The following is a 16,225-nucleotide window of genomic DNA, read 5'->3' on the forward strand; positions in this document are numbered from 1 at the left end:
CAGCGCTCTCCATTCAGCATAGCACACCTAAGGAGACACGGACCGCAAAGTAGCAATATCTTTATTTACAAAATATACAGTTTCACAGAAACAGCTTGCTTTATACACATAAACATTATAATTACACAGAACATGTAAACGATGCTGTGTCTGGCCTGGCCGAAGCCAACGGGAAGGGTCTGCTTGGGGATGACACCTTTCCCTCCCGCCATCAGCCATCAACCAGGAGCCCCTAGAGGGTCGGGCCCAGTTTGCATAAACAAGCTGATTGCAGCTGCCCAGCTCACCTACCCCCAAACCAAGGTGTCTGACTTCGGACACCACCCACAGGGAAAGATCCCCTTAAAAACAAAGCAAGCAAACAGAAACTGAGATGTCCAATGTATTCCAGAGGCATTGAGTAATCTCTGAGCACATGGATGTAAGAATGGCAGCCCCGCCGCTCCACAACAAAACCACACACATCTTAAATGCACTTAAAAACCTACTGGAACTTTGGTTATTCTCAGGGTGAAGACACTGGACAAGAACTGTCACGGGGCAGGTCTTTGGCAAATTCCTGACTTGTCCTGGGTGTTTGCCCCAGTCAGAGCCACACAATAGCCTAGGGACAAGACTGCTTCTGTCATAGCTCCTTCTCCTTAGCAAAGCTCTCTTGAAGTCTGCACAACCAACAGCTCAGCAGTACTTCTCTGTACTTTAACATGAAAAAGTTACTTAAACTGGGAAAGATGCTAAGACAAGAAAGGAAAAAAAAAAAAGGCTCCAATTAGCCAAATTACAGTCTACAGTCTGAGCTCCTTTGGTGCTTAAGATGCCTGGTGACCCTGCAGGTGTTCCAGGAAGGGGAAGAAAGGTGACACACTTGGCCGCTCTGCTGTCTCATGTCTAACACAGAACACATGTGATAGATGGGTATGAAACACACCCATGGCTCTGCCAAACACTGCTGAGAAAGAACAAGCATTGGAAACGCCGGGGCGAGAGCCCACATCGTCCTCTCCTTCCTCCCCTGCCCCAGGACAGGTCACCAGTGTCCAGGAGCTGAGCCAGCCCTCACCCAGATCAGGACTCTGGTTCACACCTTTGAAGCCCTGCAAGCTGATGTTACAGCAACTAACTCAGACCCCTGCTGCAGCACCCCAGGAACCCAACAGGTCAGCCTGTATGCAAGGCAGAGTGCCCTGACTCGTCACCCATTATCTGAAGAACCACACACAGGTCCCAAAGACAGTGTCTTCTGTGGACTGCCACTGGAGCAGCTTAAGGAGGAAACATGTGCTCCCACCGCACAGTGCTGGGCACCCTGGTCACCGACCACCACCAGCAGAGACGGGCACCCAGTAGGACAGTGGCTAACACTTTGGGCTGTGTCGTGTGGAAAAAAAATGGTTTTTGTTTTTTACATCGTGCAAAACAAGAAACTGAGTTATGAACACAGAACACCTCCACCCCCACCCTCGCTCTGTGGAAAAATGGCTACACACTGTCCCTTTAAACAGTGAAAAACCAAAGAACCACCACTCACCCCCCACCCAGGGCTCCTCTTGGGGACACCGGACCTCTCAGGAAACAGCTCCCTGTCTCAGAAAGTACAACTGAGGCAGGGAAGTGAGACCACAAAGGGGCGGGCAACCTGGACGGCTGCGTAGACACTTGGGATAAAAGAGCAACACTGAGAATAAACACAACACCTCCCCAGCACACAGGACACGGGACTGACAGCCAGCACCGCCCGATGGCTGGCGGGAACTGACTAACAATGACTGTGCACACTCACTGTTAGCAGAAGCAGATCTGGTGCTCAGTCTGCCACCAACGCAGAGAACACAGCTGGAGCAGCAGCGCTGACCCTTTTACCTGCTCACTAGCTATGTACAGTTCTATCTGGACGGCTCGTCCTTTGCTTAGGCACCTGAGTGGCAGGGTCTGCCCACACCAGAGCTGCGAGTTCTGTGCTCAACTAAGGGAGGCCAGAGCCCAGGCCCTTCCAGTCCCGCCTATCTCCTTGACAGCCCCAGATCAGTCCAGAAACAGCTTCCGGGAGCCCATTCGGGACCGGTTGGAGCGACGGATATCAAACTTGGAGTCCCGGCACTTTTGGCAGACAAACACTTCCGGAACATTGGACTTGCGGATCTTCGCACAAGACAGGTGGATCCAGGTGTGGCATTCGTTACACTCGATCATGGGGCGACCAGCGAAGGGCTTCATGCAGAAACAGGTGACAAGATCCCAGGAATCATCATCTGGAAGGAAACCAACAGTTGAGAGGTGGAACTCCTGAGCCCTTCTCCCCTGGGGAACTCTACGTCCATGAGACGCAGTGGCTAAGTGAGACCAAACATGGCTCCAGTGACCACTCATGGCCACATCACTTCCCACTCAGGCTTGCAGAGCAATCTGACTGTATCCAGGAGCTAACGACTCTTTTAGCATCTATTGGCCCTTCCTTCCACACTTCCTCCTTCAAATCCTAATCATACTCTGGTCCTACCCTAAGCCCTGGACTCTGCTCAAAGCACTCACCTGAGTCCACCATGATGTCTTCATCATTACCAGTGCTGTCTTCGTCTCGGAACACCACCTGCTTTCCCTGGCGGACAATAGTCCGTTTCCCTTCAGTTTTTATTTCTGTGACCTGATCAGGTGACACAGTAGCACAAGAACCACTTGAAGGAGTGTCAGAGTCCCAGCCCGAGCAGGGGTCAGCAGAGGCCTGGGGAATATCCTGCATGGTGGGACTTGAGGGGGCCTCCACATACGGGTCAGCAGCTTCCAGCTTCAGCAGGCTCCCCCTGTACTCCTCCTTCCCAGGCACGTCGCTGTCCCTGCGCTTCCTCCTCCTCTTCTTCTTCAGCTTGTCCGTTTTCTTCCTGTCCAGCAGGAAGTCACTGGGCTTAGCTCTCTGCAAGAGGGAAGGCTGCAGGTGGCTGAAGCATCGGTCGGGCACTGAAGATGTAATGTCAGAGAAACCAGTGTCCCAGCCATCACTGTCGATGGTCCCTGCAGTGCTGTTGGCAGGACTGGGGCTGCTCCTCAGGGGGAGCTCCTGAAATACAAGGAGCAACAAGGGATAGTTGGTTATTAGCCACCCCAAAAGACAAGAGTACCCCCTCCCAGGTCAGTCCTCCTGCACTGAGCACACACAACCAGAGCCCGAGCTGCCACAGGGCTCGGCCTCATTAGCACAATTATAAATTTTTTCTCATTAGCATATTAATGTGACAACAGACCATCTCACTGAACCCTCACTCCCTGCCCCAGAGCCAGGACTAAGTTAAATAAGGGGGTTCAGACCAGGGTGCAATTGAGTGTAGACCAGCAGCAAGGGCTCACCTAGCATGCAAGGAAGAGGGCGGAGTTTACCCCCACCTTCACAGATCCTGCACAGAACTGTTCACTTATACCACACAAAGATACCTCCACAGCTTATTGTCTCAATAAGGAAGAATCCCCTCCGTTTGTTCTGTCAACAAATACTTTTTTCATCAAGTGAATTTAAGTTATTTCAAGTTTCTGACCTCATTTAAAAAACAAATAACAGGGGCCTGGGGATTTAGCTCAGTGGTAGAGCGCTTGCCTAGCAAGCGCAAGGCCCTGGGTTCGGTCCCCAGCTCCGAAAAAAAAAAGGAAAAAAAAAAGGAAAAAAAAAAAAAAACAAATAACAACAAACCAGCTGGGCATCATGGGACATGCCTTTAAGGGAAGACAGGCAGATCTGAGTTCAAGGCCAGCCCGGTCTACAGAACAGTGAAAAAGCCCTGTCTAGGGATGAAAAGAAAAAAACTGGAGACATTCCAAAATATTGCGAAACCTAGGTAGACAATTAGTGCCCCAAACAACAAGCTGAATGCTGGACTTGTACATTCAGTGCTGTGCCAAGAGTGGCCCTGTGCTGTGTGGTACAAAGGACGCACTGCATATCAAGGAAGACTAAACCCATGTGGAGATCCAGATCCAGCCTGTATGTAGCCTTGTCTGATGTGCACAGGCCTCCAGCAGCCTGAGCCCCTCAGTGGCTGACAGCCCTCCCTTCTGCCCTGCCCTTGGCAAGGAAAAAGCTTCAAAGGACATGGAATTTAGGACATAGGTAAGAATCCTGTTAAGGCCCGGTTTTGGTATTCTCGACAACCAGGCAAGACCTGGAGCCTATAAGCAAGAAAGTGTCCACTTATGTGGGCGGCCAGGGTGTCATCCTCTTCAAAGCAGAGGGACAAACAACAGCATTTAGTCCACTCTTCCTAAAAGCAGTCAGTCTGGCCAAATACTAGCCCTCTGCAAAAAAGGCAGAGCCAAGCAAGGTGTTTGCAAACACACTGTTTCCTACTTGCTTGTTGCTGCAGTCACTCTCTTGAGATAGGGTCTCGTCAGACCATACTGGCTTGAATTTCACTGTGTAGCCCAGACTGGCCTCTAACAAATCTCCCTCATCCTTCTGAGTGGAGGGATCACAAGAGTGACTAGAAATAAACATTAAATTTGTTTTCCCAAAAGGGAAAAAAAAGGATGTTAAATCATTTCCAGACAAGCCTACTACAGCTCTGGAAATCATGTTGCTGCCCTGAGCCGATCTAGGTCCCAAAGAAACTGACTCCTGTCAGCCGCCTGCCCAAAGCTGGCACCAAGTGCTTCCAGACCACCTGAAGCAGGAACCCAGGGTGCTGAGCCTGTCCTTCCAAAACCTGTAATCATTACCTCCTTCGGATAGGGGATGTAGCCTGCATAGGCCAGCACGAAGGTGCAGAACTTGTTGAAGTCTTCCACAGTCCGGCGCCTCTTACAAGTGGGGGAGTACTCCTGTGGAGGGGAACAAAGACTCAGTGAAGGAGACTCCTGCGGAGGGAACTGACCAAAACAAAGCAAGCTGCAACTTTTATTACCAAGTCACAAAGCACTGCAGGATTTAGTCTAGAAACAAGATAAGGTAAATTGGGGGGGGGGGGGTGTCAAGAAACAACAGTTTTCTTAAGGTGGAAAGAGGAGTTTTAAGGTTCTGTGCCAAGAACACTGGAAACTGGCGAGGAGATAAAAGCCAGTCTATAGTCCTTCCACCTCCTGGCATTCGCCTTATCTGTTTGTCCCTGTGGGCCTATCGGGAGCTCCAGCATCTACATTTTTGCTACAGATTTCCCAATCTGAAAACAAACCACAGCTGTGGCTCTAAACAAATACATTCTAAGCGATTTCAAAGAGCAGCCACTTAAATCTTTCCTTGCTCTCTAAACCTGACTCCCTCGAGGCCAAGGCAGGGAGGAGACCCAGCGTCGGCAGCTCAGAGGACATCCTCACCCTACGTGGGGCGGGATGCTAGACACTGAAGTGTTCCTCGGACTGAGTGAGAAGGGAAACAGCGCTTTAGGTGCGCACGTAAGACACTAGACCTATGAAGGATCAGCCCAGGGGCCATTCTCAACGGCCGCCACACACCCACCACAAAAAGGGATTTTACTCCCGGGAAGGCGAAGCACCGCGGCTCCGGCAACATTCCCTGCGGTGGCTCCCCGCACCCTGTCGCCACCCCCACCCGTGTTCAGGTGCTCCGCCAGTTTGGAAGAGGACACCGCGCCGACCTCCGAGAGCCTCCCGCAAAGCGGCGCGCAACGCAGCACTTTCAAACACGGTCCTAACTTGCTCCAGCAGGCCGCTCGCTCCCGCCCCTCGGCCAGCCCCGCAGGCGACCGGCAGCAGAGTGGGCCGCGCGCTCCCGGCACTCGGGAGGCCACAGGGCGATCCTACCGGGCTCCAACTCGGGAAAAACTTTAATTTCGCCCCAGGGAATATCGCGGGGGGGGAAGGGGATCAGGGCCTCGGACAGGAGTGCGGGGCGGCGCCGCAGCGGCGGCCAGGGACCCACCCTCCCTCCCGGAGCAGATGGCGCGCGCCGCCGGCCCGCCCGCGCAGGCCCCGGAAGGTGCGGGGCCCACCCGTGGGGTGCGGGACGCCTGTGGGACCGGGGGGGGGTGTCCCGGGGCCGCGCAGGCCCCGGCGCCTCCCGCCCGCAGCTGAGACACGGTGGACCCCTGGGGCTCCGCCCCGCCCCCGCCGCACACCCCGCACCGCGACCCCGGCCCGGAGGCGCTGCGCGGGGGCCGCTCCCCGGAAGGAGGGGGAGGGGCGGGCGCGGGAGACCGGCTCCGGAGTACGGACCCCCCGGACGCGGGCGCCGTGGGGGCGGGGCGCGGCCTGGCCGGTGGAGGGGGCGGCAGCACCGCGCGCGTAGCCGTTCCGAGGGGGCCGGGCCGCACCGGGGAAGTGGGGAGGAGACCCCGCGAGCCCGAGCCAGGGCGGCGGAGGGCCGTGTCCTCGGGGCGGAGGGTGGGCGCGGCGCCCGAGAGGACCGGCGGAGCGCAAAGGCGCGGGCCCGAGCTGGGGGCGCCGGGCGAACGTGGGGGAGGGAGGCCGGGCTCGAGACCGCTTCCCGGGGTCCGGCTCGGTCCGGAGTGCAGCGAAGGCCGGGGAGGGGGCGGCGAGGCGAAGCTCGTACTCACCTCGGGGTGGAAGGCGGCGGCGCAGGAGTCGGAGTCCATGTTCCGGGTGGGGGGCGGCGGCTGTGGGAGTGCCGAGGCTAGAGTGCGGGAGCGGGCCCACGGGACGCTCAGGGCCGGGGGACTCCGGCACCGAGCAGGGCGAGGGCGGACCCGGCCGGGGAGGGGTCGCCCAGGCTGGATCTGACGGGGGGTGTCGGTGTGTCGCGTCGTAGGTTCGCTGATCCCGAACTGGAGTCTCCTCAGAGAACTGAGTGGAGGATGCAGCTCCCACGACCGGCGCTGTGGAGAGGCGGGAGAGGCACTGTGGGGGGCGGCGGCGGCGACAGCGAGCGGGAACCCGACCGGCTCCCCGACCTGACGCCCAGTTCGGCTCGTGTCTCGGGAGGGAGGGCGGGAGCGCCGTGAGGGTCGTCGGGAATTGTAGTCCGGGTTGTCTGGACTTCGTCATGTGGGGGTGTGGCCGGCGCGGCGCACGGCATTGTGGGAGTGGTAGTCCCTAGCGTTGCGCCGCGCCATCTGGAGACTGTCTTAGAACTCCAACTCCCAAGAGGCTTTGCGGCAGTGGACGAATGCGGAGGCGGTGCTGACAGGACTCGGGAGCCTCAGAGCGGGGGAGGTGCGGGGGCTCCCACCGCCCGGCTGGTGGGGGAGGGGCGGCAGCCCGCGGGCTACGCGGGGCGGGGTCGAGCGGCGGCCTGGGTCTCGGAGGGCGGTGGCCCGGGCTCCGCTTTCTCCCGTGGGGCCTCAGCTTCGGCCTTTGTGGGGCGGGGGTGTCCCGGCTGCTAGGGCAGGATGGGGGCGGGCCGCTGACGTCCGCGAGGGCGGAGCGCACTTGTTTTCGCGGCCGCGGGCGTTTAGCTAAGAGGTTCCTGGCCACCGCGGCGTTGGGCCTGGCGGGGTCACTTGTGGGCGCCCGGTTCGCGCAGCGGAAGATGGAACCGAACTCCGGGACCGCGGAGCGCCGCGGCACACGCACCGGCTTTAGTTCGCTTTTTGTTTCTCTCCTCCCTCGCTGTCCTCAGGGCTGCGGCGACGGGAAACGCCGCCGCGCCTCCGGAGTTTCGCTTTTCCTGGGATCCGAGGCGGCCGGTGCGGTGAAAAGGCGTGAGCTGCGTGGTGCCCGCGGTGACTCCGAGAGCTGTTTGATGGTTGAGTGGGCAGTGTTCTCCCGTGGCTATGGAAGATCGGCCCGGAACGCTTAGCGGAGTGCCTTGGTGACATTACCGTAAGGCTGCTACTGTTATTTTAACGTTAGTAATCGTTTAGAAGGAAAAACATACGTACGTAAAATACATGTTCAGCATTACATTTGATAACTTTGAGAGCTGTCAGAGGAGCAACAAGATTTTAAGTTCGAGTGGGGAAGCTTCCTGACACATCCGAAAGGGGAGTATGTTTGAGAGCCTGTGAGTAAGTAGGTCCATCAGTGACCACTGCTGTTTTCAAGGTTCAGCTAATTTTTATGTGGACAGTGATTAAGATAGGAATAGGTGTGGCCAGGCGTGGCGGCCCACTACTTTTTAGCCAGCAGGCAGGAGCAGGTGGGGCAAGAGCTGGCCAGTGAGTTCCTGACCAGCCAGGCCTTTTGTGAGTAAGGGGGAGGAGGAAGGAGGAGATTTGCTGCCTAACTGGGGACTAACAGCATGGGCCACATTAGACACTATCATAAGAGCAGACATCCGGTCGATCTCAGAAATACTACCGGCTTCAGTTCCCCAAGCCATAAAATACCTACCTCGATGATTTTACTAAATAAAGGTAGTTTGCTTCTGCTGTGGCTGTTGTTTTTTTTTCGTGATGTGTGCAATAGTGAGACCCTGTGGAGATGATACGGTGAAGTAATACACAGATGAAACGCACGTAAATGCAGAATTACAACGCTACCTGATTTCTGTGGCCACAGCAAAGTCTGGAGATTGACCCCTTTGCTCATGGTCAGAGTCACCCAAAGTGGCTTAGCTTTTTTTTTTTTTTTTTTTTTTTTTCCTGTATAAAAAAAGGACTCCAGAGGCTGGGGATTTAGCTCAGTGGTAGAGCGCTTACCTAGGAAGCGCAAGGCCCTGGGTTCGGTCCCCAGCTCCGAAAAAAAGAACCAAAAAAAAAAAAGGACTCCAGAGCCAGGTGTGCTCTCTGTAAATCCAGCATCCCAGGAGGCTAAGGCAGGATTCCTGAAAGTGTAAAAACCCCCACTCCTGGGTTACAGAGAAATTCTAAGGTTGACCAGAACCTTTTAGGAAAACCCTATCTCAGAAAGGTTGGGGGTGGGGTGCCTAGGATTGTAGCCAACATCACCGCATGTGCTGTTCTATGCGCAGGGCTTTAGGTTAGGATCTTTAGTAGTTCAGAGGTAGAGTAGCAGCAGTTAAGAGCACTTCTTGTGCTTGCAGAAGACCGGGGTTCAACTCCCAACACTCACATAGGAGCTAATAACCCTCCATAACTCTGTTCCTGGGAACCTAAGCCCTCATCTCTGACCTTGAGATCACATAGTGCACAGACATCCACGCTAGCAAGACACTCTTGAGTCTGAGAAACTCAAACCACGCTAGCATGACAGCACATACCTGCGAGCCCAGAGTGGGAGACAGGTCAGTCTTGGTTCCCTAAGAAACCCGAAGCCAGCCTGGATGTCCCAAGACCCCATCTCAAGATGCAGATACAAAGGGGTTGGGGATTTAGCTCAGTGGTAGAGCGCTTACCTAGGAAGCACAAGGCCCTGGGTTCAGTCCCCAGCTCCGAAAAAACAAAACAAAAAAAAAAAAAAGATAAAAGATGCAGATACAAACCAAGAAGTAAATGACACCTGGTCTTGGTTCCTTGTGCTAAAAAATTTCACAGTAAACAACCCAAGTCATTGTCACAGTAAGAAACTGGCTGAAGAAAAAAAAAAAAAAAAAAAAAGAAACTGGCTGAAGGACTGAAGGGCTCAATGGTTGGGGGGTAGGCTCCGCCCTTCCAGAGGGCTTGAGCTCTGTCCCCTGCACCCACATCAGACAACCTACACTCCAGCTTTAGGGGACCCCATGCTGCTTCCACTGGTCTCCACTGGCCATACCTCCATATACACATACCCACACTCAGAAACACATATTTTACGGTAGAAATGGGTAGTAGGACTGTGTCCCATACATTTAATCCCAGCAATTGCGAGGCAGAGGCAGGCATTGTCTCTCAAAAAAAAAAAAAAAGATGATTCTCAGTGTCAAGCCAGCACCTTTAATTCAGCGTTCACTCCACAGAAGCAGGTGGAGCTCAAGTGTGAGGCCAACTAGAGCCGTGTTGTGAGACTACTAAAAACAAAATCTTGTAAAAGATAGAAAAGGGGCGAAGAGGATAGCCCAGTGGTTAGGACCACTTGTTGCTTTTATGGAGAACCTAGGTTCAATTCTTGGCACCCACATGGTGGCTCACAACCATCTATATAACTCCAATTGCAGCAGATCCTGTGAGCTTTATCCTCCATGGACACCACACAGGAACATGATTCAGGAATATAAATGCAAGCAAAACACCCATGTACATAAATCTAAAAGTTAAAAAAAAAAAATGAGTTGAGGCCAGGCATAACTGACTGTTCACGGCTCTAATCCCCACATCAGGGAGCCCAAGTCTGGGCTGTGCACAGAGTTCTGAGACAGCTTAGGCTACAAGTACACTGAGGTTGTCTCAGGCCCCCTCCAGAGGGAAAATAGGCAAGAGCTTGTTTATTCTGTGGCTGGTTAGCATGTGAAAGCCCGGATTTATCTCCAACACTGCTTAAAAAATCAGCAGATAGCCAGGTCATGGGGGTAGCACACGCCTTTAATCTAACACTCGGGCAGAGGCAAATTGAACTCTTGGGTTCAAAGCCAGCCTCTTCTACACAGTTCCAGGATAGCCAGAACTGTATAGAGAAACCCTCTAAAAAGAAAAAAGAAAGAAAGAAAAGAAATAGATAAATAGGGGACAAAGAGATGGCTCAGTGGTTAAGAGCACTGACTCGGGGGTTGGGGATTTAGCTCAGTGGTAGAGCGCTTGCCTAGCAAGTGCAAGGCCCTGGGTTCAATCCCCAGCTCCGAAAAAAAAAAAAGAGCACTGACTCACTGACTGCTCTTCCACAGGTCCTGAGTTCAAATCCCACCAACCATGTGGCTCACAACCATCTATAATGAGATCCGATACCCTCTTCTGGTGTGTGTCTGAGGACAGTGACAGTGTACTCACATAAATAAATCAAAAAAAAAAAAAAAGAAAAAGAAAAAAAAGAAAGAAGGAAGGAAGGAAGGAAAGAAAAACCCACTGGGCTGGGACTGGGCTGGGGATATAGGACCATGGGGGTACTAGCCTAATGGACGTGAGATGAGGTCCTAGGTTCTTACCACAAAACTGCTTAAGTTTTTTCAAAGGCACATCGAGGGGTTGGAAAGATGGCTCTGTTGGTAGTCAGGAGTAAGGACTACTGTTACAGAGAACTCCAGCTCTGTTCCCAAGACCCAAGTCAGGACCCACATACGTGTGTGCAGGTGCATGTGCACTAGTGAGATGTCTCAGAGGCTAAGCACTCATACTGTTCTTGCAAAGGTCTGGGTCCTGCTCCAAGTGGCTCACAGCCATTTGTACGTTGTCCGCCTCTAGAGGAGCCCAATGCTTGCTTCACAATTTGCGCTCAAATGTACTGACCCCCCCACACACACAGGTGTATACATTTAACCGAAAGTGTTTTAAAATCTTCTAAAATGTATAGGTTGTTTTGCCTGCGTGACCCTCTACACCACGTATCCAGTGCCCATGGAGGTCAGGAGAGGGTGTTGGTCACGTGGTCCTCTGCAAGTGCAGCCAGGGCTCTCCAGTGTTTCGACCCAAGCTGCCTCACAGTCTGCAGCTGCGGTGAAGGGTCGCTCTCCTCGGAAGCGGTCTACCTTTTTTGTTTTTCAGGCACACTGTCCCATTCCTAGCTCCTTAAGAAACAGGTTGGCCATGGTATCCGGACCCTGGAGTCACTGTTTTTTAATTTCCTGCTAGGAGGGAAAGTGAGTGCTTGTTGAATGTCGACTCTCAGACAGTTGTGGTTGCTCATGAAAGGAGGGACGGAGCCCAACATTAGCCCAGGTGGCAACAAGTTTTTTTCTTTTTCTTTTTTTTTTCCGGAGCTGGGGACTGAACCCAGGGCCTTGCGCGGCAACAAGTTAAAAATACTAAGAACACCATGGTTTCCCAGTAAGTAACTTGAGAACGCTGTTATTTTAATGGAGTTTCCAAATATAGCCCCACCTACCTAAATCTCACTGGCTCCTTCACTTGGGGGAACCTTGGGGAACACTCCCTGCCTCCAGGTTTCACTGTGCTGGAGTGTGGGTGAGAATTTCACCAGAGGTTTGCTCTGCCCAGAGTGGTTCTCTGACGATGCAGCATTTGACATCCAGCCAGAGTGTGCTCTTAGGAATCCCCCTATCCTCCTTACTCAGGAGGCTGCATGCATTCGAGCGCAAGGGCGTGTGTGTGTGTGTGTGTGTGTGTGTGTGTGTGTGTGTGTGTGTGTGCATGTATGTGTCTATGCATGTCTGGGTGTGTGTGCATGTATGTGTCTCTCTGCATGTCTGTGTATGTATCTGTGTGTATGTACCTATTACCTATGTGTCTGTGTTTCTCTGTGCATGTCTATCTGTATCTCTGTGAGTGCATGTGTGTGTGTCTCTACATGTCTGTGTGTGTCTGTGTCTGAGTGTATACATACCTATGTACCTATGTGTCTAGGTTTCTGTGTGTCTGTGTGTCTTGGTGTGTGTGCATGTATATGTCTCTGTGTATATCTATGCATCTGTGTGTATGTGTGTGTGCCTATGAGTTTCTGTTTATCTGTGTATGTGTCTCTGCGTGGGTGTGCGTGCGTGTGCATATGCGTGTGTGTCCCCTAGAACCATACTGTTTTCAGCTTGCGGTACCGGGGTTACATCATGAGCACATGTGTGAGGAATTGGTCAGTACTTTGCAGACTGAATCATCCGAGGGTGAATAGCCATGAAGAAGTCAAGTCAGTTCTTCTTTTTTTTTTTTCTTTTTTTTTCTTTTTTTTTTTTTCTTTTTTTCGGAGCTGGGGACCGGACCCAGGGCCTTGCGCTTGCTAGGCAAGCGCTCTACCATTGAGCTAAATCCCCAACCCCAAGACAGTTCTTCTGTTGGGTTCATACTGGCAGATTACAAAGACAACACAAACCTGGAGCGATGGCTCAGCAGTTGCTGTACTCACAGGAGCCAGAGTTCAGCTCGGAGCGCCCAGATCAGGTAGCTCCCAACACCTGTTGCTCCAGCCCCAGCCTCTCTTCTGGCCTCCTGGAACTCACACCAATGTGTACATCCACAAACACATAAAATCAAAATTTAAAAAAAAAATGTTTTTATTGGGGCTGGAGAGATGGTGTAGCGGTTAAGAGCATTTTCTGCTCCTCCAGAGGTCCTGAGTTCAAATCCCAGCAACCACACAGTGGCTCACAGTCATCTATAGTGTGATCTGATGCCCTCTTCTGACACGCAGGCAGACACGCAGGTAGAGCGCTTATATACGTTAAATAAGTGTTTTAGTGTCTGTGTATATCCATATACCACATACATGTGTGCTCGGAGCAACTGGAGTCCAGTAGAAGGCATCAGATCCCCTGAAACTGGACTTGAAAAAGGTTGTGAGCGACCATGTGGGGTGCCAGTAATCAAGCCCAGGTTCTGAAGTCAGTGCTCCTAACCACTGAGCTGTTAAAAAAAAAAAGTGCTCCTTTAAAGAGCAGCACTCAGGAGACAGAGGCGGGTGGATCTCTGAGTCTGAAGACAGCCTGGTCTACAGAGTGAGCTCTAGGACAGCCAGAGCCACATGGTGAGACGCCCCCTACCCCCAGAGAAAAAAATATTGAGACAAAACCCAAGGTAACAGTTTTCACGACGATACAGGTTACCTCTTGCCTATCTAAACTTAGAATCTGAACACCAAATGAAAGTGCTTTATTTTTCTTTTAACCAGGGATTGCCAGGCAAGCATGTTGCCCTGAATTTGGAGTGTGAGTTAACGTTTGTTTGGGACAGTTCTACTGGGTGGCCTAACCTGGCCTCAAAATCAAAATCTCCTTCAGTTAGACTCACGAGTGCTGAAATTAGGCCCATGCTACCACACCCTGTGCAAATAGTTTTTGATCTAATATTCTGTATTTACATGAGTGAGCTCAAGTTTACGTCACAGTAGGGTTGGGGAGCAGAGGAGTCTTGTCAGCTGGTTCTTCACAGCGTGAGCTCCAGGCTCAAGTCACCAGGCTTAGGAACGAGCGTCATTGCACTGAGCCACCACCCCATAGGCCCAGAACTTTTGTTTTGTTTTTATTTAAGTAGTGCCATGGGTTAGATCACTTATCAAACATTAAATTCACATTATCACAACCAAGTTCCTTAGGCTAGGCGTAGTGACACAGATCTCCGCTTTCAGCATCTGAGAGGGAGAAGCAAGCAGATCTCTGTGAATTCAAAGCTAGCCTGATCTACACAGCAAGTTCCAGGCCAGCCAAGGCTACATAGTGAGACCCTGCTTCAAAAAAAAAGGAGGAAGAAGAAGGTAGCAGCTTGTGCAGATTTTTCTAATTTCCCCCCAGGACTGGCGTTTGAAACTAGGGCCCATGCACGCTAAGCAACCATTCTACCCACCATTCTATACATTTCTCCAGCACCGCTTGTTTTTTCTTTAGAAGAGGTGAACCAGAATTTTCATTTTAAAGACTTATTTATTTCATGTATGTGAGTACACAGTCACTGTCTTCACACACACCAGAAGAAGGCACCAGATCCCATCACAGATGGTTGTGAGCTGCCATGTGGTTGCTGGGATTTGAACTCAGGACCTAGGGAAGAGCAGTCAGTGCTCTTAACCACTGAGCTGTCTCTCCAGCCATTTTAATGAAATTTAATATCTATAAACTCCTACTTATCTGACAGTTTAACATCTCCCTCTCCAAAGAGGAGCCTGTGTCACACCAGGGTGCCGGATAGCCCGAGAGGTCTCATCACCTTAGCCCAGCCCAAAGTGTCCTCACATCCAGTCTCACTGTGTGGATGACCTTGTCACACTGCATGGAGTAAATGTCTCACATTCCCATGTTGAGCCCTTGAGGCTCCCAGGGAGAAGGAGGACTAGCAAGCATGCCTGGGTTTGTAGGCTACACAGAATTCCACACACAGCTGAGAGGTCTAAATCTGGGCCTTTCTATTCTCACCACATTCCTGGTCTCCGAGGCCTGCCAGTAAGTTTGATGGTGTCATAATTAGCTAAAAAAGATTTAGGTTTACTTATTATTCTATTTGTGTGATTGTTTCACCCGCATATATGTATGTGTATGGGTGTCTGCACCATGTGTTTGCCTGGTGTCCTTGGAGGTCAGGAATGGATATCAGCTCCTCTGGGACTGGATTTACAGACAGTTGTGAACCATCACATGGGTCCTCTGCAAGAGTAACAAGTGCCCTTAGCTTCTTAGCCATCTCTCCAGCCCCTAAAATGTTAATAATTTAAAAAACAGATGGAGGACTGGAGAGAGAGTTAAGAGAACATGTTCTCCTTGCAAAGGACCCAAGTTTGATTCCCAGCACCCACATGGAGGACTCACCACCTCCTCAAGGACCAGCACATGTGGTGCCCAGATACATTTGGAGGGAAAACTCTCACTCATAAAATAATAAGAAAATCTAAAATATTTTTAAAACAAACAAACAGACACACACCTAAATACCTTGAGAAAAATGTTAACTTTCAGAAAAAGTAAAAGGGCCATGGTTGGAGTTCAGTAATAGGCGCTCTTCTGGCTGACTGTAAGGCCTAGAGAACAGTTCCTAGCACCGCAAACCGAAAAAGAAAACCCAAAGATTTCTACAAAATTTCTGCGTTCTTTTGACAAGGTCTGGCTATGTAGCCCAAGCTGGCCTCAAAGCTCAACTCGTGGTACTGGAGAGTTGGCTCAGCAGCAGATGAGATCACTGACGGCTGTTCGATCCCCAGCACCGCTCCCGTGATGGTTCGCAACCATCTGCAACTGTTCAGTGTGTGTGGTGCTCCCTTTTGAGCCCCTCAGACACAGAGCGAGTGAGGAAGTACGTTGAGCCCAGGAAGACAGGAAGGCAGAATCCTCATGCAAGGTGAACACATCTGATAAAAGGTTTCAATGAAAAAGAAAGAGCCCAGTGTAGTTTAGACAACTGTGCATATTTAGTAGCAACGTGTAAGGAAAGCACCTTGAGTTTTAATTAATCTTCATACACTGTTGATGGCAACACAAATGCATCACTCCCCTTTTCCAAACCCTCTTACTGTCAGGGTGCTGGTGTCTCCTTCCTCAGTTGGTATTGTTCTGTGTGAGTTCCCGGGTAGGCAGAAATAAACGAATAGAGCCTGCTGAATCTGTTTCCACTGACTGTGTGCACATGGTTTCAGGGCTGACAAGTTTGTACTGGACAACAAGTTAGGGAACCCATCCGTGGGAAGGACTAGCCCTAAACCATTGACAGCTGCTGGTATTTCTTTGTCCAGGGCTGGGCAAATCTCCTCCTACCACGTCCCTGGACATCTCATTGTTTCAATCTTGTTTATGTAGTCATTTCTAGAGGGGGCTGCTTGACAGCTGAACCCCTGGCTTCCTGGCTCTTAAAATCTTCCTGCCTCCTCTTCTAGGATGCTCCCTGAGCCATAGACGGAGGAGCCGATGTAGATGTGTCCACTGGGGCTGCTTCTG

The 16,225-nt window shown here is 51.7% G+C and overlaps 1 protein-coding gene across 1 annotated transcript; it reads right to left on the reverse strand.

Moving 5' to 3' along the window:
- Nucleotides 1-46: 46 nt before the first annotated feature.
- On the reverse strand, nucleotides 47-6,843 carry Phf13 (PHD finger protein 13). The gene is given in 4 exon segments (NM_001107995.1): nucleotides 47-2,249; nucleotides 2,530-3,052; nucleotides 4,699-4,800; nucleotides 6,492-6,843. Coding segments are annotated over 4 exon segments (891 nt in total). The 5' UTR covers nucleotides 6,531-6,843; the 3' UTR covers nucleotides 47-2,022.
- Nucleotides 6,844-16,225: the final 9,382 nt, after the last annotated feature.

The sequence above is a fragment of the Rattus norvegicus genome, chromosome 5 (genome assembly GCF_021556685.1).
Source record: "Rattus norvegicus strain SHRSP/BbbUtx chromosome 5, alternate assembly SHRSP_T2T, whole genome shotgun sequence".
Lineage (NCBI taxonomy): Eukaryota > Metazoa > Chordata > Mammalia > Rodentia > Muridae > Rattus > Rattus norvegicus.